Source organism: Paramacrobiotus metropolitanus, unplaced genomic scaffold (genome assembly GCF_019649055.1).
Source record: "Paramacrobiotus metropolitanus isolate TYO unplaced genomic scaffold, Prichtersi_v1.0 Parri_scaffold0000115, whole genome shotgun sequence".
Classification (NCBI taxonomy): Eukaryota; Metazoa; Tardigrada; class Eutardigrada; order Parachela; family Macrobiotidae; genus Paramacrobiotus; species Paramacrobiotus metropolitanus.
The window spans coordinates 489,459-512,326 of NW_026570335.1; the positions used below are offsets into that span (position 1 = coordinate 489,459).

Genomic DNA, 22,868 nt, shown 5'->3' on the forward strand with positions numbered 1-22,868 from the left:
TCCTGCCATAATGCATTCATGTATTGGCTGATACGGTGTCGAGTAGATCCCACCGGACTTCTCAAGCCCGCAATGGCTACTTCGATCTGTCTTCTTTTATTGGCGTGCGGTTCGAATAGCTTTTTGTCGATTCCTTTAGTCCTGATTAACTTCGATTTGCAACGCCAATCAAGATGTTTCTTAACCAATTGACCCGAATTCAGGGCAAAGTCGATCATCGTATCCAGCTTCGATGGGGTTAAACGTCGGTGTCGTTTATTCAACCATTCTTTAACACGTTGTCTGAATCTTACTGTCACCGAGGTATCCCCTCGTGTGCGAAATGTAGCCATAGCGAAATTTGTAGCCTCGATCAAATCATTCGCTGTTAAGGTGTCGTCATCATCCCCTAATTCTTCGAAGTCAGGAAAAGGTTCATCATCTTCTGGTTCAGAGTATTCCAAGTCGCTATTACCCTGTTTTCTGGTGTAATTTGCCAATCCGACTTCATCGACGCGTCGAACTGCCGCAGGTTTAGACTTCTTCTTAGCGCTCTTCTTCTTGGCGCTTTTCTTCTGTTTCGCTAGCGCTGCTTGTTTCTGTTTTTCCAGAGTCGCTTCCAGACTGTTGGGTGCCGCCTTCAGCTCTCCCGTCTGACTTCGTGTAGCCCGAACCGGAATGTTAGGCTTCGACTTCGAAGCGATCGTTGATGTACTTGGACGACTTGCCTCTGATGCTGTCGACTCGCGGGACGTTTCGCGTTTCCCTTTTTCCTTCTGTGCTTTCTCTCGACGTTCCTTTTGAGTCGACGCTGCCATAATCTCTCCCATTTTGATCGCCCTCTTTATCGCGATCGATTTCGGTTTCTTTTCTTCTGGTGATGTTGCTGATTGTTTAACACCCTTTTTCGGTGTGGTCGTCGACGATTTCAAGCTCTCATCGATTTCGAGGACTTCATCATCCTCGTCTGATTCCTCGCTCACAATCTCTTCATCATCAGATGGGAATTGGTCCTTCCTTTTTCCCCCTTTTTGTTTCTGATCTTTCTGAGATTTCCCTTTGGACTTTTCCGTTCCCGCCTTTCCGGGTTTATCAGTCCCTTTGTCTGATTTCTCCGACTTCTTTGATTTTGTGTCAGTTTTAGATGAGCTTGGTTTCGACTCCTCTTTAGACGATTTAGATTTTGGTGTGTCTTTTGACGATCTCGGTGTCGGTTCATCCTCTTCCGAGTCTTCTTGAACCGTTTCGTCATCGTCTCTTCTTCCTCTTCATCGTTTTCAGATTCCTCAGGTGGGTGACATCGATCACAGTTCGTGTCGTTACATGCCTCGTGATCTGCTCCCATCATGACCGCAATCGCTCGTTGCATCGATCGTCTCGGGTTATTGTCATCGACCGGTTCATCTTCCATCTGAGGAGCATTTTCGCCCGATGGAGCATCTTCAGCTTCCATCCGTTCATCTTCGCCTTCGCCGGCAGGACCTTCGTCTTCTGCCTGTTTGGACTTGACATAAATTTCATGTATTTCGGCCGCTGCCGTGAGATGCTTCTTCGGAGTCTCCATCTCGTAGACCAACTGGTAATACGGTGTATAAACTCTCGTACGAAGTTGGCCATCTTCAGTATATGTAACTGTCACCCTGACATAGGCTTCATCTTCGGTAGCCCGATGACTCATAATATTCAGAATTCCATTTCTGTTAGCTTCAACATCTTTTTTCTTGTCCTCAGGTAACATGTTATGCAGATTCGCCAGTGCCTTTTCGTTCTCCATTTGAGCGTATTCCCTTTCTTCCTTCGATATGAACCAAGGCGCAAATGGGACGGGATCTCCTGATATAGGATCGACAATTTCGGCGATCATCACGATGGGCAATCCGACCGTACAGTGGAGTCCCAATTTAAAGACTCGACAGGTCATTTCCTGGTATAGGTAGGTCGTATCATATGCCTCTTTCGGCATCCTTTGACCGTCTGACTCGATCCCCTCTTTCAGCCGATGTCGCTCAACTGCCAGCATCTCCCCATCAGTTGCGTACATATACGCAAAGTGGTCGTCCAGCGTTCCCACTCTTATACAGATCCAAGCTTTCTCTTTCACGGCTATTGGCGTGATCAGTTGTCTTAACATCTGAATGAGAATTCGTGGGTCTGCGCGATCTTCCTCGCGTCTGATCTTAAGTAGCGCCCCCTGCACCTCATCTCTCGACTGCTTGGTGATCTGGTTTCTAATTTCCGTCGGTGTAGTAGGATGATATGAGGGAATATCCTCTTTCGTGTCCTTATCGATAAGCTGGGCAGTAACCTTGTACGGAAGTCCTTCTGATCTCGAATATGTCGCCGTGTATGCCCGAACCTGTGGTATGATCATCGGAGTTCTTGCCGGTGGTGGTGGCAGTTGAGTCAAACTCTTCCCTGCCGGTACAGCAATTTGCTGCCTTCGTGGTTCCTTACTCATCGAGGTTTCACCGGAACTACCGACGTCTCTTGCGTCTTCGGCGGTTCCTTACTCGCCGTGGGCTTCACTGGTACCACAGACTTTTCCTGCACCTTCGGCGGTTCCTTACTCGCCGTGGGCTTCACTGGTACCGGCGTCTCTTTTTCTTTTGGCGGTTCTTTACTCGCCGTCGACTTTTTAGTCTGATGTCCCTTCTCCGTTGATTTAGGACTTGTCGTCTGCGATCTGTTTCGTTTGACGCTACCGCGAGATGAATCTGCCGTTGAGCTTTCTCGTGATCTCGCTCTCTGTTCGATAGCTTCATCAATTCGTTTCTTCTGTTCTTTTAAGTCCGCATCTGTCATCTCTTCAACTGGCTTCGCAGTTGATGTGCCATGTTTAGGTGCGCCGCTCGTCGCAGGTTGCATCTGTGATGGGCCGGCTACGATGGGCTCGGGCTGTGCAACTTCTTCGGGAAATTTTTCGATCCATCTCAGAATCTTTTCAATCATCTCCGGCCACGGCCTGTTTATTAACGCCTGGTGATATGTTTTCATCGTGGCAACTCTGATTCCGAGGTCTGTCCGTGCTTCCTGAACTTTCTTTTTCCGATCCTTAAGCACTATGTGTCCCGAATCGGTTACGGCCATCTGCTCTATCATGTATCCGTATAGGAGTTGTTCATCGTTCACCCTTTCGTGCATCCGATAGAAGTCCCGACACAGACGGTTAAAATTATGGATAGCCCTCCGATCATCTGCGGTGAGCTCTTCCTCCGCTCCTATAATCATGTTGAGCCGATCGTCATCTTCACTCACGTTCACCGCCAATCGTGGTACATATCTAGAGGGTGAACCTGGAGGACTTATTGTCATCGTCTCCAACTGTGGGCCTAATGGGGGCAACATTCCTCGTGGTCGAGGTGAATTACGATTTCCATGTCGCGATCTTCCGCCTCTTTGGTTCGGAGATCGTCTGTTAAATCTGTTAAACGGTTGATTTCCTCTCATAGGTGGTGTCTCACTCTGTTCAGGAAACAGTGATATGAAAGATGGTGCTGGCGCCCTTCCGCCGCGCACCGCTCCTGGCGGCGATCCGCCAATTGCCCCGCTATGTCGAACTGGTGCTGACATTGGGCCTGCGAATCCGTGATGTCGGATAGGCGACGCTGACATTCCGCCAAACCCCCCATGTCGCACGGGTGTGGATGGCATCCGGCCAAATCCGCCATGTCCGGTCGGAAAATTGGGTACTGGCGGTGGTCCCATCGGCATTTGCACAGATCCATACATCGGTGGAGTCTGTGTTGCGGGAAACAGTTGAAATGGGTCGTTTTGTGCCGGATATTGAGTTGGTCCGGCCGGATGGCCGTACGTCAACCAATTCTGTGTACTCTGATAATTCGTAGGGTCCTGATACGGATAATATGCCTGGGCGCCGGCCGCGTAGACCGTTTGATCTCCCTGTCCCGGTTCGTTCTGCGCCATTCCTGCAGACGATGTGGACTCGTTTCCGTAATAAGTGTCTTGGCTACGATCGCCTTCCATTCTTATCGGCGTCGATGCTTTTAACGGATTTCCGATGCTTTCCGAGTCGGAATTCTCTGAGTTTTGCCGTTCCAACCTTTCCATTAACTTTTTATTACCTGCTATAACAATGAAACGATATCTGTTAGCCAGTTTACAATTCAGCTTTTACACCTCCCCAACTCCTGTGCATGCATCATAACGCCCTTTTTTAGTGTTATTTTGTGTTTTTGCGCCCTTTAGTTATCCGATCAAGGAGTCCCGTATCGGCGGCATCTTCATCAGCTCCTTGTCGGGTTAGGAATTCCGTAGGAGTGGGTTTCGACTTGGTCTTTTTGACCTTCTTTTGCTCGATAGCAGCAGCAATGTCGTTTGCCAGCTGTGCGGCTGTTGCTCTCACTGCTTCGAGTTGCTGTTGCCTATCAGCAGCAGCAGAGCGTGGTTTGAAACGATCTGCTACCTCATCGTTTTCAACTGCCATGTCAGCATCCTTCTGCTGATCGGTAGCAGTGCGTGGTTTGAAAGAAGACTGTTGAGTCAAGTCTTCTGGAGAAGCACGATCTGCTAGTTCAGCATCTTTCTGCTGATTATTAACGTTGGTAGCAGTGCGTGGTTTGAAAGACTGTTTCAAAGTACGATCTGCTACGGTGACATCACCATCGTTGTTTGCCGGTTCGGCGGCTTCCGCTAAGTTGCCGGCTTGTTCGCTCAACTTGATAGTTACTGCTGTTTCAAAATCCTTGTCCTGTTTCTTCGCTCTTCCTCGTTTCTTTTTCTTCATCTCTGCTATATCTTCTGATGATTGAGGTATCGTTGAGCGTGGTTTGAAAGAAGCGCGCTCTGCGTTGTTAACACCTTCGGTAGCGGATCGTGGTTCAAAGCTTCTTTTGGACCGCGGTCTGCCTCGGTCTCCATCTCATCTACTCCGGTAGCAGATCGTGGTTCACGCTCTGATACTCCTTCATTGTCCTCTCGTTCTTCCGTTAAAGGTGGATGCCATGGCTTTAATCGATCGATGGAAACGACTTTCAGGTCGGCTTCCTTTATCGGGTTCATTTCGATGACTTCGACCTCATTCGGTCGCGGAAAGCTGAGAATTTTCCAAACCTTATCGTACTTCTTCTTGAAATCCGATTGAACTTCCTTTTTCCCTTGTTTCGTATCTTTGGGGAGTCGAATAAGTACGAAGTCGCCGATTTTAAAGTTCGGTTCCGATTTCTTCTTGTTATAGATCTCAGCGTTCTTTTCATATGCATCTTTTATGTTGCATCTGGCAACTTCCTCAGCGAATGTCAGATTCTTTTTCATGGTCTCCACCCATTCGTCTGGAGTACCATAATCATCTGGTAAGTTCGTTTTTGTCACCACATCCTCCGGCATAGTCATCTCTCTTCCATGTAGCATGTAGTATGCTGAATAGCCGGTTGTGGCATGTACCACTCTGTTCATGCCTGAGACCACGTACGGGAGGTACTTGTTAAATTTCCGTTCGTTTCCCGCTTTCATATACTGTGCAAGACCATCTCCGATGATCTGCATCTGCCGTTCCACTTGGCCTTGACCTTCAGGGTGGTATGCCGTTCCGAACGTGTGTTTGATTTTGAACACGTTGGTGACTTTCGATAAGACTTCCGCTGTGAAGTGCCTTCCGCGATCCGTATGTAAGATATGCGGTGCTCCATGTACCAATATCACATGTTTTACAAAGACTTTGGCAAATTCCTTCGCTGTTGCCGTTTTCATCGGTACTGCTATCACATATTTCGTCAGCTGATCAATGAACACCGCTATATACTTATATCCTCGTTTCTTTGTCGGTAATAAAGGTCCTTTCAGATCGGCATATACTCGGAAGAAAGGATGTCCCACTTTGATCTCTTGCAGTTTTCCAGGTGGACATTTCCTCGGTGTCTTGGTGAACTGACATCCTTGGCATGCGAGTATATAATTCTTAACGTCCGTACTCATTCTGTCCCAATAGTATCGCAGTCTTATTGCTGCTAGCGTCTTTTCGTATCCAAGATGACCTGCTGCTTTCTCATCATGCAGCGCATGGATGATCGCTCGTCTCATGGACAGTGGTACGACATATGACCTTTCTAATCTCCCTTTGTTATCTTTTATTCGGTATAAGATTCCATTCCACAACTGGTAATGAACTTCGAACTTCGATCTCGTTTGGGCATCTGCTAAATGTTCGAGTTCATCGATGATCATTGCAAGGTGAGGATCTTTCAGCTGCTTATTTCGAAGCTGCAAGTTCGAGTCATCTTCTTCTTCCTCATCTCCTTGCAGGTTGACGATGCGAACAGTTGCGGTGCTGAGATCGTTCCAGTCCGTGATGACTTTGCATCGCGGTAACGGTTTATGTCGGTTATCCTTCCTTTTAGGGAATCTCAGCAGTTTGATCGGGCATTCAGTTAGAGCTCGTACACAGTTAACGTTGATCGTTGATTCAGCCGGCTCATTCGCCGTAGCCTGATCATCTTTGACTCGTTTCTCTCGCTCTTCGGCCATCTGTACGAACAGTTGCCATACTTCAACTGCTGGTTCCTTTATGTCATACTCTTTTTTAATGTCTTCGAAGTTCGGAATTTCATCGAATTTTTCATCATGGCATGTTGGGCCTTCGATTGGTGCCCTCGATAATGCATCCGCGTTATCGCAGTACTTTCCGGGATTGTACTCGATCTTGAACTGATGACCTTGTAATGCCATCGCCCATCTCGTAAGTCGCGGATTCATACCAACTTTGTTCGTTTCCGATCTCAGTAGATTCGTCAATGCTTGATGATCTGTTCGTACGGTGAACTCGGAGTAATCGATGTACGATTTGAACTTTCTGACGGCGAACACGACCGCCAGACACTCCCATTCAGTTACACCGTAATTCCGTTCAGCTCCATGTAGGACGCGGCTCGCATAGGCAATTGGATGACCTTCTTGCGATAGTACGGCTCCAATTCCTTCTTTGCTCGCGTCGCATTCAATCACTGTTGGCTTAGCTGGGTCAAATTTCGCTAAGACCGGACCTTCACATAGCAACTTTTTCAAATTTTCAAACTCCTTCGTATGAACTTCGGTCCAGTCTTTTCGTACATGCTTATCATTTCGTAGCAGCTCGTACAAGTGACAGGTCTGCTGTGCGTATCCAGCTATGAATTTCCGGTAGTAATTCGCTAGTCCGAGGAATGATCTCAGCTGTCGTTCAGTCTGAGGTCGTTTGAATTCTGATACCGCGGTGATCTTTTCGGGATCCATTCGAACTCCCTCTTCACTGAGTATGTGACCCAGGAATCCCATCTCCCGCATTCCGAACTCGCATTTTGTCGGTTTAATGGTGAAGCCTGCTTCGACCAAACTTTGAAGAACATTCCTCATATTCTGTAGGAAAATCTCCCAGGTCTTTCCAGCAAAAATGACATCATCGATGTATCCAAAGACGCAGCCCTTTCGCTTTGCCTTGGATAGGACTTTGTCCATGCACAGTTGAAACGTTGCAGGTCCATTGCAAACTGCGAATGGCATTCGTTTAAACCGATACATGCCATCTTGAGTCACAAATGTCGTTTTGTTGATCGAATCCGGATCCATCGGTATCTGCCAGAATCCACTTTGCAGATCCATCTTCCCGTAGTATTTGTTACCTGCACATGCATCTAGCAACTCATCCGGATTCGGTAGCGGGTAGTTATTTTTCTTCGTTAATTTGTTCAACATAATGTAATTGACGCAGAATCTTGTGCCCATCGTTCCGTCACCGTTCTTTTTCGCAGCCAACACAACTGGAAAACTCCAGTCGGCATCTGATGGCTCGATGACGTCCTGCGCCAGCATCTCTTCGATGTGCTTTGTTATGAACTCGCGACCTGCTCCAGCTCGTTCTGGCGGGATTGCATTTTACTGGTTTCGCATCTCCCGTGTCGATTACATGGGTGATCCCTTTTACATCGCCATACGGTTTTTTCGATGTGGGAAGCACCTTCCAGAACTCCCAGAATGCATTATACACATCGTTTTTCTGAGCTTGTGTGAGATCAGGTCCGAGTTTCAAATTTCCGATGATCTTTGTCAGCTCGGCTTTCGTTGTGTCATCCACTTCGGGATCAAAAAGCACGTTCTTTACTGTGCCACTATTGATCTGGACGTTCTCCATATGATCGTATGGCTCAACATAACCGAGGAACTGACCCTTCTTAACAACTTGCCGTTTAATGCTGTGGTTAGCGATGACCAGATCAAAGTGCCTTCCTCTATGATCGGTCACTCCCGCTAACGGTTGAACATCAGTTTCCACTTGGAAGACGGGTGTGAACATCAGCTTCTCTTTAGCTGGTACGAATTTCCCCATTCTAACTTTTACACGGGTACAAACGGATGGTTTTAAAAGGATCCGTTGATCACTGTAGACTCTTGTCGTCTCTCTGTTCAATTTCATCCTTTGCACCTTCGTTCTTCTCACTTTAATGTCCTGTTCCTTTTCTTGATCAACTTCATCATCTTCGTCGAGATCGAGGAGATCCTCTTGTTCTGAGAGATCGTTTACACCCGAGTCTTCTGAAGTTGTTGAGTTGTCACTCGAGCTTGTCCAATCTGAATCTGAGTCACTGCTCTCATCGTCAGCTGCAGCGCTCTTATCAAGTGGCCGCTCATCAACTCCATCTCCCTCAGATGAAAGGTCACCTTCGTCGCCCTGAAAATCGCTAAGTTTTTTCGTTTTCAGATTTTTGAGCAGAGGTTTGCCCGTTTCTTTTGCCTTGATTCCATGTTTCGCTGCGATTCTCGGATGACTGCGCGTTACTCGCACTTTCGGTGATGACCTTTGTTTATCGGAGTTCGATCTCCGATCATCTGGGACTGTTCCTTCGAGCTGATCGATCTCTTCCAAGCTCATCAATCTGTTATTCTCGACCGGTGGACCTTCCTCACCAGTATCGAGTATATTTCCATCTTCTTTTGCTTCTGTTACTGGGTTTTGTTGCCCTGCTGAGATCCTTTCGAGCTCCTCTTGGAACTTTTTCCACATCGCTCCCTTTTCTGAGATCATCTGCGAGATCTCGAATGCTGTTGGTGATCTCTCTTCATCTGTTACGATCATCTCCTCATCTGTATCCTCCTCGTATCCGATGGGTCTCTTATTCCCGATGAAGACACAGTTCGCATTTAAGTTTTCGGCGAGGAGTTCATTTTTAGGGTTCATCTCATATATGCACCATTTATCATTTCCTCGTTGGGGGTACTCATCTCCATCTGGAGTTGGTGCGAAAGTCACTTTCTTCTTGACCGGGTGACCCGCTACTTCATCCTCTCTTCTTTTCCGATATACTTTTAACTCAAGTATGTCTTTTTCTGGCAATGGAGGGAATTCTGCTTCAAGTTCTTTCCAATACTTTTCAAAGGATTTTTCATTTCCTCTCTCCAGCGCCTTATAGAACATTTCGAACAGCTCATATACTGGTTTACCGAGTCCGGTTGGGAAGATGATCGTTGTTCCTTCTCCCTTATAGAGGTGATTAACACGAAAGTCCCAGAAAAGATCGGTTCTTGCATTTTCCCACATGATTCCTTCATCAAATACTTCATTTATTTCTCGATCGAGTTTCGATCGGGTTATGACGTTCGGGTCCGATCTCCCTAAGTTCGCAATCAAGCTATCGACGCTGTTATCCAAATGAAGCAATGATCTCCCCCTTGTTATGATGAAGTTCCGAACGCAGGATAGCCATTCCTTATATCGCTGCCAATGGTAGCGTTCGATGTGCTGATTCCACATTGAGTTTGTTCTACTAATACTTTTCACTTCCTTCTGGACATGGTTTTTCGTCTCTTCGATTGCCGCATTGCAGCTTGGCCAATCTCTGAGATCATCTTGACAAGCATCTCGACGACATTCCTCACATCTCCCTTGAGGTTGCACTCGACACGGGTTCTCATTGTAACCGTGATGACAACTGCTAATACGTTCTTCCAGTGTCATTTTATCGAGGCAAGCGAATGGGTTGTTGCTGTCGTCGATTCCCGTATTCCAAAAACCGTGATCCGGTGTCCCTTTATCCTTGTCAGATGAGATTTCGATGATCTCCGGTTGTTTTTCGGTTTGATGATCTCTCAGCTGTTCGATCGCTCCATCTCGTATCTCGCTTAAGAGTATCTGTTCATCTTGTGTCATCTTTTTTGGAGCGTCTAGTTCCTTTTCGAATTTCTTGTCGTCCCATACTTTGGTGACTTTTATTCCCAGTGCCTCTGGTACTGGGATAGACTTTGCTAACTCCATGCCAGGTGCAAGAGCTCGTTTCGCTTCAGTAGCTGCTTCCTGTTGTATGCCAGCGATCTGCTCCATCGTTAACGGAGTTTCATCTTTCGTTCCCAGTGCCTCTGGTACTGAGATAACGGCGTTTGCCCGTTCTTTCGGTTTCACTGATGATCTCCCCAGTCGGGTGGAGATCTCCTTTTGGATGGCTGCCATCTTTTCGATCGTCGACAGCTGAGCAGGTGAACCTCCCCTTCGTTGGTTCATCTGCTTTCCCAGTGCCTCTGGTACTGGGATAACCTTTTGATCCGTTTTAGCTGCTTTTACAAGTCCGGTAACCTTTCCGGCTTGAACTTTGACAGCGGATTTCGGCTCATCTTCAACTTCCTCCTCCCCATGATTATCGATCAAGACGAACTTTGTCGCCAGAAAATCATGTCCCAATAATACTTGTACATCATCTGTTTTCGGTCTTACGTAGAAGGAGTGTTGACTGGTCCGTTTCCTCAATGTCACTGGTGCTACACAATAATGCGTTACGTTGAAGCCTGATGTTCCGCTGATTCCGTTAATTCGCACCAATCGATCTGGTGGAAGCGGTAAAACATGCAGTCCGTTCTTTTCGCAAAACGGTCGACTGATCAGGGATGTTTCCGCACCGGTATCCAACATCGCCAGGACCTTTATGTCGCCGATTTTCACCTCATGTGTATACGCTTCGATCCTTTTCGGCAAGTTATGTTTCGATCCATTTTGCACTTTAAGCGTACGAACAGTACACTTGACTGGGATGAGCGATACAGATCCCGGATCCATATCAACTGCTGAAGAAGACACCTGCCCGTTCGCTAAGGTGTTGTTCTTCCTCAGTATCGAACTCAGATGATCGATCCTGTGTGGGACATCAGTTCGGATATCGTAAAATTGTCTCTTCTTTCCATCTTTTGAGCTTTTTCCCATCTCACACCCCTTTTTCTTTGCAGCTTTTTCATCGTTGATGATCTTTTCGGTTTCGTTTGGTTGCCCCTTCGCAACTTCTGAGTGATCTTTGATCACCTCAGAGATGGTCTGATGCAATGTGACATCATCTGATTTGTCACGCAGATGCTCAACGATCTCATCTGTGATCTGGTCAACTCGTTTTAGCTCATCTTCTTCGCTGTCCGGTTGATCTGGTGATCTTTCATATGTGACCATCTCATATCCGTTTTGGGTCATCCAGTCGATCACTTTCGCCGATACCTCATTGTTCGTTTTCGTCGGATCGGTTTGTGAAGACATCCCATCTGTTCGGATTGGTGATTTGTCATTCGGATCTTTTTGCAGTGCTTCGGTTAAGTCCCGTGACCTTTCAGCTCGTTTTATTGCAAATCCACCATCTGGCAGTTTCTGTAACGGAACTTTTTCTCCGTAATTTGACGGTTTATCAGCTGGGGGAGCATTTCGATTCTGATCAGCGAGTGTCGTTTTATATTCGATCTCGTTGAACACTGGGACAGGGTTCATTAATCCTTGAGCTGGTTTCCCGGTAACCAACTCATCGAGACGTTTTCTCTGGAACTGAGTCCGCAACTGCTGCATGTCCCAGTAATCTTCTTTTGACATTCTCGCTTTCTGAGATGCTTTCGGCGAAACAGGTATCCACATGCCGTGGTTCCCATGAGGTCGATATGTCACCTTTTGCCAGTCTTGCTTCCGCTGCAGCATCTCTGCATCATCCAATGAGTCATCGGAGATCTGTTGTGCTTGTTCGCCCTCTTTAAGCTGCACTTTTCGCAGCGTCAGTTCCTTTTCCTGACCTTTTTCAACGATCTTTTGTCGTCGCTTTTAGCGTTAGCACTTGCTCCCTGATCTCTCACTGGTGCTTTCCTTATAGGAAGTGGTTTTCATCTTTGCTGCCCACTGTGGCGTTCTGTTCTAACCACTTTTGTTTTAGTACCGTATCATCTTCATCTTCCGGACAATTCCCAAACTTCGTTTTCATCTCCTTCTCTGCGTTTTGATTACGTAGAAACTCTCGGAATCTGGAGTGCTGATCATTCGTCTCTTTTCCTTCCAGTTTCTTCTTCAAGTTCGCCTTTCGAATGATCTCGTTACGTTGAGCGCGCCGTTCTTTTAGCTTTTCGGCACTACATTTTCCTTTATTTATCAACTGATCATCAGCAGTACTATTCTGCTGTAGTTTTGCAGTTCCATTCTGCGCAGGTGGTCCTTTCTTCACCTGTGATGGCATCTTTTGAGCCATCTCACTCACAGTACCATTCTGTGGTGACTTCGCAGTAACATTCTGCGGAAGTGGCCTTTTGTCCACTTGTGATGGCATCTTATGAACCATCTCTTTCAGCTGATATGACGGCATCTTATTAGCCGTGTCGCCTACAGTCCGATTCTGTGGCTGTGGTACTTTGCCCACTGATGATGGCATCTTATTAGCCATCTCTTTCGCAGTCCGATTCTGCGTTCCTCCTTTATCCGGTGGTTTCGGTTGCGGAGGATCAGTAGGCTCACCGGCACCTACTGATCTTGGCCGTTTCCCTGATCCAGCACCTGCTGCCGCTGCTGGACTTGTTCATTTCTCTGGCCAGCGCCGTTCGCGCCGCCGCCGTCGTTATTATCGGCGCGTCCGTTGCCGCCGCCGTTCCGGTTGCCATATCCGCCGCGTCCATTGCCGCGACCTCGCCCGCGGAAACCACCTCTTCCGCCGCCGTTATATCCGCCGCCGCCACCATTTCCATTTCCTTGGCCGGCGCCGCCGCCGTTCCCCTGTTTGAACGCAGCCCATCTCGCTACCAGGTCGTAGCCGTTCGCTACTGCTTGTCGCCAGCCGCCTTGAGCTCGCAGCCGTTCCCATTCTCGGGTGGCGAACAAGTTCGGATTCCGGTTTGGTGGCATGCCAGCGAACATGCAGTTCTGTGCATCGTGGTTTCCAAATCCACAATTCTGGCACAGCTGCACGCCCTGGGCGATCCATCCATCAATTTGACCGAATTTCCATTCCGTTCGGGAACCCTGCGGCTGCTGATAGTTGCCGCGGTTCTGCTGATAGTTTCCTTGTCTGTTATTGGGCTGATAGTTGCCCTGCCCCTGGTTTCGATTGAAGTTGCCATTTCTTTGGCCACCATTCCAATTTCCGTTTCCGTTTCCATTTCCGTAATTGGACCTTCCTTGCTGTTGGGGCACCCCTCCCTTCAGGGGACTCGGCATAACATTTGCCGGGGCCATTGGCCTTGCCTGCGCTTGTATCGCGGCGACCATGGCATATGAGATCGGTTGTCCAGTTTGGCTGTCGATGAAAGTCATCTCCTTACGAGTTGGGGATGGCGATCTCGTCTGGTATTCCACAGGGGACGGTGTGGGTGCGTATTGTCGCTGTGCCATTTCAGCTTGGCCCGACCGGATGGTTGCGATCTCCGGTTGGTTGCGTTGACCTTCCACCACTTTATATTTGTCCTCGCCAGCTGTCCACGATCGGAAGAAGTCCTTTATCTCCGTTGGCGTTTTGAATTCTCTTATCTTCAGGGCTTTATAGAGATCGGGATCAGTTCTGCATCCGTCGATCAGAAAGGCAACTGCCTGTAGTTCAGTAATGGCCCTTTTTGCCTTGAACTTCATCATTGCCTGATAGAACTGTTCGGGTGTTTCTTTTCCTGGTTTAAATTTCCTGTTCATGGCTTCGCGTAAGCCAAGAACTTCTTCATTTCGATCACCAAACTCATCTTTAAACTTGTTCAACCATTCCGTGACGGTGTAAACCTCCTCTTCGGCTTCTTCGATGTCTCTTTCGGCATCGAACCAGGTCTTTGCTGGTCCTCTAACGGCGCTGGCGATATCGATCAGTATCTGATCATCAGTCATGTCGTATGTCCGTTGTGTTTCTCTTACTAATCGGATCCATCCGCTTAACGCATCACGGTTGCCGTCGAAAGTCGCAAGATCAGTTTTGCGACCCATGTTTCTGATGGATCTGTTAAATTCCCGTTGTCCTCGATTTTCATTCCGATCTTCTCGTTGGTTGCGTTCGTTACGATATTCCTGGAAGAATCTTCCGTCGTGTTCGTGCCGTGGAGAGCGTGCATCTTGATTTGCGCCGTCCTTAACCGCTGTTTCGATGGGCCGTTGGAACTGTGAAGGGTCACCCGAGCTCATATGTGGTTGGTGACTACCTGACGGGTTCCTATTATCCGAAGTTTCCCCATCCTTTTCCGCTTTGAAGCCTCCTGTGCCGCCGCCCGTTCGTAGCGGCATCTCAAAGTGGAAGCTCCCGCCCGCTTCTTGTGCCTTACTGTAGCTGGGCGGGGGCGTATCAGCGTATCCCTTTTGCACTTCCTGCTTGCAGGAGTAACTCTTCCCTGTGTTTATTTGTCACTGCAGGCCCTTGTTCTCATCTTCGAGACGTTTAATTCTGGTGACTGAGCTGCTCGTTTTCCATTTGCAACTGATCTCGCTCCTGCTTGAGCATGTGGGCGAAATTCTGCCGCTGAATCGTCTCTGCGTTTAACTCTTTTTCGTCCATCTCTCTCGCTTTAATCTGGTCAATTAGCTGATTCATTTGCTGTTCCAGTTGAGCATACGCATCAGCTGCCGATTTCAGTCGAGTTCTCGATTGGGTGACTTCGTCTTGGTGAGTCATCACTGTTTGTGTCATATCGACTATTTCCGTATTGAGCTTTATATTCTCATCTGTCAGCTCACGGATCTTTTTCTGATGTTCTTTGCTTTCCACTTCGACTTTTGTCACCTTCGTATCTAGTCGTCGTGCTTCATCTTCCCATCTTTGGCCCCATTCGGCCGCTTTCTGACCAGCTTCTTTGAGCTGCTCATTTTCTTCAGTGACCTTCTTAATATCATCTTTCAGTCGCTCGCCTTCGGTGGCTAGGAGCTCCCTCAGGTCTTGTGCCACTTTGAAGGCATCATCAGTTCGTTTCTGATGATCTTCCGATTCCCTTCGGAGAGTTTGAACGTTCTCATCTTTAAGCTCCAGGTCATCTCTGAGCTTGAATATATCTTTGTTCACCGCCGTTAATCGTTTAGTCGCTTCCGCTAATTTGTTTGCATATTCGACTCGCTTCGCTTCAGCCTCATCTGCCTTTTTGCAGTTCATCGCACTGATCCTTCAATTCGGCTATGTGCCGTGACCTTTCAGCTGTCTCTTCGGACATGCTCTCGTTAAGTTCGTTCACAGCTATGTAGCCTTCCATCTCCCTGTCATCAGCCCTTTCAGATTCTTCCGCAATCTCCTTGGCGTTCATATCGAACTTTCCATTCTGTTGCTGTATTTTCCCATACGCCCTGTTGTTGCTCCAGCTCGTAGATACGAGTTTCAAGAGATCCTAACCGTTTCTGATATTCCTGTTTCTTTTGAAGGCTTGACCTTCCTTTTCCTCCAGTAAATTTCCAACTCTTTGACCCGTCTTCTCAGATTGAAGTGGGACTGTTCGGAGATGGAGATCGTACATTGACGATCTTCCCTGTCTGATTCCTTTCGATCAGACTTTCGGGGATGTCCTCAAAGGGTGTCAATCCCTGGGCTCGATCAGCTTCCTTCATGTGCGGTTTTGAATGACATATTCAATGTCATCTCATCCTCAGTGAAGTACGATTCTTCATTTCCGCGATTAGACATCATCTCATCAGATGCCATCGGACTCATGAAGAGATCCTCGGTTCCAGTTTCATCTCCCAGTGTGAGATCATCTAGTCTGAGTTCGTTGAGATCATCTGATGTGATCTTTGGCTGTTCGGTAAGATCAGTTTGAACCAGGTTCTCCTTCTTATCCTGGTCTGATATATCCTTTTGCGATGTCAGATCCATCTCTGCGGCTTTTTCCGAGTTCATTCTTTCTTTGGTGACCTCCTGGTTCACCTCGCTGCTTCCCGCCGCAGGCGCGGGAGATCGTTTGAGATCGTCGCTGGAGCTCTCCTGAGCTGACACTGCTTCGAGTGCCTTCTGGTACGTTGCTTCTGACCCACGTGAATCTTTCTTCACGGGGACTTTCGGTGCTCGAGTATTTCGATCATGTCCTACTGGACGCGAGTACGGGTACAAGTCTTTCTTGTACGGGTTATGTGCACCTTGCTGTGACCCGTGAGAGCTACGGCTCCCCTGACTACTGTTAGATGTCGGTTCGATTGTTTCTTTGTCCATTGTGATCGGATAACTGTGACGCACCTGTTGGTTTTGCTCACACACACGTTATTATGAGATCGGTTTAAGTCCCTGAGATCGCTTTTTAGCTGATCTACTTCGATCAAGTTCGATTTTAAAGGTCACTTTTTCGACGAAAAGATCGAGAGGTTTGCCTCTAAATGATCTCGTTCAACTGCTAATATCAATAAAACTGCTGGAAAGATCGTTTAGAGTTCGTATTCGGTTGAAATAGATGATCTCAGCTCATCTGTAAAGGTCACTCTCTGATCTGATCTGATCTCAAAGGTCACTGATGATCTCGAGATGATCGATCTCCGAGATGGTCACTTTTCGGTCAACTCAGTTCGATTGAAAACAGCTTCCTTTAACTGATTTTAGATCATTTACAATGAGAAAAGATCGTTTTAACTGATGAGAGATCGTTACGAGATCGTTTTAGATCGATCTGATCTGATGTCAAGATCACTGACGATCTCGAGATGATCGATCTCCGAGATGGTCACTTTATGGTCACTTCAATTCGATTAAAACCAACTTCCTTTAGTTAAATTCAGATCGTTTCCGATGAAAAGAGATCGATCCCACTGCTGGGAGATCGGTAGGAGATCGTTTTTAGATCGATTTTACTGTTGAAATTTTCGACCAATCAAAGTTCGTTTAACTGACCAATCACGTGTACCCGTTAAAATTTTCTGACCGGCCTGACGTCACAGATCGACGGCCAGACTTGCGTGCCGTGTGCAAAAACTACGCCTACGTCTAGCTCAGCTCAGTACCGACCAATAAGAATTGCGTATTTTACGCTTCAACCAATCCGATAATTAATAACGGTTTCTTTTACCTGTCACCGTTCCGATCCCGCAAAAGATGATCCAGATGGTGAAGATGATCCAGATGATCTTCTCCACAACTCCGATCCCGCGCAGCCGTATTCCGCACGGTTTTGGCGCCTTCCTGTCCGACCTATTCAGCCTTCTGCTGGGCTTGTCAAGCCTACCAGCAGGTCGCTCTACAACCAATTTGATGGGCGCGAAAAACTGATATCTTGGCACCTCATTCGGTGCTGCCAACTCGTGGCTTCTCGGCTCTTGTGCCCGACAGCCTTGACCCCAACAAGAGGTGCCGCTGCCTAGCAGAGGAAACAGTACAAGTTCTCCGACAGGAGAGGTCTTACACCGCAACCTTCTGCCGTCTGATTGGATATGCGACGAGTTCTCCTACAGGAGACTCTCTAGTCAGTACAGTCGATAGTAGCAATCCGATAGATGAGCGCGCCTTGCTTCAGATGAGGGAAACCAGTACCTTACTGGTGAAATGAGATCGATGAGATCGAGATGATCCAGATCAATATGGCCGTTCGCCAAACAGATGAAAATGGCCGTTCGCCAACAGATTGCTCAGAAACCGTCTGTTCACGGCTCTGCTACCATATAACCGTGGACCAGGAATGAGTCCAGGACGGAAGCCCAGACTGACAGGACTCCGTGTAGTGTAGAACGTGACGTGTTAAAGGAAGAAATGCACAACGCACGATATCCAGTCTACGTTATACACTTTATTAACGTTCTCAATCATGAAAACCAACACACTGACGTTCAGTCAACTCAGAGAGCCAAATTCCACCTGCTCTCGACAACTCTAAAGCACTGCGCAGCAGTGAACATAATGAACGGCAGTAGCCGACCAATCAGAGAAGCGCTGCGTCACAGACGGCAATTCCCCACGGAGTAGTGCAACGAAGCACTCCCGTAGCGCCAGTAGCGTCACGCAGGTGGACGCAAGGGAGCCATCGCCTCACAGCCGGATCTGGCCGGATTCCGTGCAGGATTTGCAGCAGAATTTGGCGTAATACTCGTTGTTGCACAACTCCGCCACCACGATCAGTTTGCAGTTGGCGTAGTGCTCGTTGTCCGTGCATTCCTGCGTCAGCGGAAATATTAATAATTTTCTGTTACTAAACACTCCGTGAAAATCAAACTTTTATTTTAAAAAAAATTAGTCCACAATTCAGTTTTCACTGATTCTTGATTCTTATGTTCAGTTAATTGCAGCATTAAAAAAGATTATTGGAAAATGAATAAATAAAATTTTGAGATCATAGCAGATATGTGCAGCCGTAATAAGAGATCGAGAGAGGATGATAACAAGCCACTCCACTTCGTTTACGCACTGAACACTACGGTAAATACCGCACGCATCAACAGAGCATAGTCAATTTCTGCAACGCGCACGGTGAAAATCGCGTAAAATTGTGTAACCAGCTGCGATACCAGGTAATTGTAGAATTAACGCTTATGTATATAAATTCCAAAGACATAAAAAATTAATAAAACAACATTCTGTGATCGTAAAACATTTAAGGAAAATAATTCGTATTATTAAAGATTTGATAACGATAAAATGAGTAACAAGGAAATCGGACGGAAAATCAGTATTTCGATAAGAAAATACTTAAGGAAAAACAATTAAATAAAATGCTATTAATGCGGTATAAATGGAAAACAAAATTATTGGAAAATTGTCTGGAGTGAGGCATTTTTGCGGTCCCCTGTTACGAAGACGCGGAGGGAATCTGAGCTGCTGCTCTGCTCGTTGCTGGCCTGGCACTGGTACACGCCGGCGTCTGAGGCCCGCGCGCGTTTAATGAGGAGCGTCCCGTTGGTGAAGACCTGCGAGCGGTCGCCGTCGGAGATGATCTCGTGCGCGTTCAGGTACCAGCGGACGCGCGGCTGCGGGTACCCGCTGGCCCGGCACTCCAGTCGCAGCTGCCAACCGGAGGCCGGAGGAAGAAGCGATGATCTGCGCTTTGATCGTCTCTGCAAGGTGCAAATCACAGCGGATTAAAACGGAAATATTACTGATAAATTATTAATTATAAATAATTAAGAAAAGCTCAGCAGTACTCAGTACCAGTAATTTTTACTGTGCTGCTATTCATAATATTACTTACAGAAACAAAATTTAGTGGGCAGGAACTGGGATCGTTCTCGTAGCCGTACGGGCACTGGATTGAGCACGTGCGGGCCGGACATCCCACGCCGACTGCAATCGACAATACGTGATCTGTCTCTACTACGGACTGCAGCGAATTTACCTCCATACATCGAGCCACTAAGCCGGAAAATATTAAGCTACTTTATTCCTAGTTTCGGTAAAGAGTACACCAGGTCAACTGAAGCACTCAGCACGTGCTGATGGGCATCGTAGTGCAATGGCAAGGCTCATCAGGCATCAAATCGCTGGCAGCGGTTTTGTAGACTTCGACTTTAGACCGATAAGATGCATTACATAATACTTAAAAAAAGCAATAATATTTTTACTCGTATTTTTACTGCGACTATTCGTTGCAGTTTTAGCGTTGTATTATTTTTCGGAGCGAGAATGTGCTCTGTAATATTTTCTACCCAAAGCGCTAAACCTCCTTTAGATAACATTCAGCACTTACACTGTGTGCAGAAGCCTTCGCACTGTTCCAGCGTGTGGAAATGAATCTGGTTTCCGCCACGTCCGGTGTACGTGAACGACATGCATTTTCCTTGGGAAATGTCGTAGTAATAACGCGATTGCCGCTCGACGCACGCTCCCCCATCCACAGGCATACTGCAGAGGGCTGCTCCACAAAAAACCAAAAACTGACAAATAAATAACATGCACTGAAAAATTATTGCATTACGCCGATTAATAGCTGCCTGTTTCAAATAAAATGGTGGAGAAATCAATTACAAGTTCACAAATAGTAAGGTATGCACCGCGGACCGATAACCAAGTACTACAAGCGACTTTTGCCGGCTATCGCGCAAAATACGCGGGGAATTTTTGTGGTTGATGAAGTACAATGGCATTATGTGGGACAGTACAAAAGGTAAAGGTTGCAACGTTAAATGCTACGAGTACGGCATAAGCACAGTCAATAAAATAATAATTGTGAAACTTTTTAGACATTTCCGAGTTCAAAATCAACACCAAAAATCGGGAAAGAATGGTTTACGTTACTTAATGGCAAGTTTTGTTCAGTGTCGAAGAAAACAACGCATTTATATTTAACACAGCAGGAAAAATGCCCGTTCCTTACCGAGATAGGGATTACAGAGTACTGTATTCTACAAAATCATTAGAAAAATCGGGAAAAAAGTTTAAATTATTTAAATGGTAAGTATTGCCCAGTGTCGAAAGAAATTATATATATATAACACTACATTTATAAATGGTACAGCGGAAATAAATCCCGTTTCTCACCGAGATAGGGATTCTGGCCGGGCGCGGTGGGATAGGTCTGCGCGGGATATTCCGGCGGAATGGTGTGGACGTTCTCGTCGACGGGCGGCGGAGTGGGCGGGGAAATGACGTGGGCGCAGCTCTGCTGGCACGCTTCCGCCGAAGGGAAGCGGTTGGCGTTGCCCTGGCAGCCGCCGTACTGGAAGGGCAGGCAGGCGCGCTCGTATTCGTCAAAATAATACACGTTCAGCAGCCCGCGACACGGACCCACCACCTTCGGCGACTCGCATTTATCTGTTCAAAAAAAAAAAAAGTATCAATGCAGCTGATGTGTCCGCTGCAAATAAACACCTGATCAAGATCATCGCTATATTATATTTATATTATGGAAATACACTAATAGCTCACCAAATCAGCTCGAGGCGTATAAATGCCGGTTGATCTCTGCCTGATATATTTTTTTGGTAACTACTATACGTCCCAGAATTTTAGGGCGCACAGTTAATTTGCAATGCGCCCCGAAGTTTCCGGTCTAAGCAAAAAGGTCAATGATTTATAATGTTATCTTACGTTAAAACTTTGAAATTCTTGGGCGCATAGCGCTATGCGCATAGCATTTTTATGTCTATAAATGTATCAAAATTACGTAAATGTAAAAACAAATACAATTCGTATATAGATGCATAAATAAATTATCCAAATGTAGAATAATGAAGGTAATAAAAAAATGAATAATATGAATTAAGATTATCTATCTGGTCGTGGAGTTTCACCGGCAAAACACTTTTAAGATATTGATATCACGTACCATACGAGCCTACCTGCATTCCGCCTGGCATTCCGGCTCCGAATCGAACTGGACAAACAAATTAAATTTATTTATTGCTTTTTTAATTAATTAGTTTTTTTAAATTATTTTTTTTAAAAATTCTGGAAAATATAAGATTTTTTTTCCAGGAAAAAAGAATTCTTTTCCGGAAATTTAGTTTCCTCTCGTTAAAGCCGTTCTTGTTTAAAGTAACGTCAAAAGCGTGTAATTATTTTTGGACAGAACAAAAAATGTGAATAACATATTCTGACAGAAGTTATCAAACCAACACCAGTCAATCGCGATTCATTTATTGTAAAGATGGTACTTTTTCAACCGCTCTGACATTCATTACACTACGTTCAACCGACAAACACTGCAAACTCAATCACAGTTCCGCTGAAAATCTGCTAATAGCCGGAAGTCACATTACTGACGTAAATCAAAAAAGTTCGTACTGTGTTTGGGCTGTTTGGTGTGCGGGCACTCCTCGTACCTGGGTCCCTGCGCGAAGGTCACCCCGTCGGGACAACACCCATGATAGCTATTGGCGCAGTGACTCTCCGGACAGCCTTCGCGTTCCGCGCCCAACGTCATCGTCTGCCCGTCCGCGCAACACCCGAACTCCGTCTGCGCACACTATCCGCGATGGCCGGTTCGCTCTTCTGTTTGCACCTGGCGTGGTCTGGTCCGCGGGCCGGCACTTTCCCATCCGGACAGCAGACGAACTCGGACCCCCACATTCCGCCGCCGAACCCTCCACGGCGTCCTCGCAGCCCTCCTGGTTCGCGCCACTGGCCGCTGTGGTGTTGTCCGAACAGCAGCCGAATTGGGAGGTAGCGCAGTCGGTGTCGGTGGCGTTCACTCCGTCCGCGCCGGTCCCGTCGGCGGTGTCGTGGGTGCGCAGCATCGGTTGGGAGCGGAGTTTGGTCTTGCGGCCGGTGGGCGTCATGACCAGGTCCCCGCCTAGGGTCAGGGTGTCGTTGTCCGCCGGGGTCGTCTCCGTCGTCACCAAGTCGGCCTCGTCCAGATTCTGGACAAAAAATGTCATGTTCCCAATTTGTGTGAATTAGAATACATACAAGATAAATTTTAAATCACGTTACGTCATAAGTTAAATTCAGATATCTTCGTGTTTCTAGCTGTTATTTAACATCAGGGTATCATATTGTAGTTGTGTATATCACACAGCATAAGCGATGTAAATGTGATTATCCACGGACAATGTGAATTTATTCAAAAAATATTCCGGTAAAAAAACGATGATTCGGTATTGTACATCACATCAAAACCAAAAAAAAAAAAAATTTTTGAAAATACCGAAACTATTTTCCAATACCCTTAGAAGTCTCCCAGATGGTGTTTGGCTACCGTTGTTCGATAATAATAATAACAATAATAACAATATATCTGTACACGCCCGGTAAATTAACGAATGTCGTAGTAGAGTGGTTCAAAATCCAGTTCTCTTCAGCCGTTCTGCGACACCTTCTCGAGTAAATGAT

The 22,868-nt window shown here is 46.7% G+C and overlaps 1 protein-coding gene across 1 annotated transcript; it reads right to left on the bottom strand.

The window, feature by feature from the left end:
• Positions 1–18,134: 18,134 nt before the first annotated feature.
• Positions 18,135–21,960, bottom strand: LOC129598139 (papilin-like). The gene is made up of 7 exons (XM_055495903.1): positions 21,822–21,960; positions 21,364–21,411; positions 20,577–20,849; positions 19,786–19,950; positions 19,291–19,382; positions 18,896–19,156; positions 18,135–18,260 (listed from the first exon to the last, which is right to left on the bottom strand). The coding sequence occupies exons 1-7, from the start codon at positions 21,958–21,960 to the stop codon at positions 18,135–18,137; spliced, it is 1,104 nt and encodes a 367-aa protein (XP_055351878.1).
• Positions 21,961–22,868: the final 908 nt, after the last annotated feature.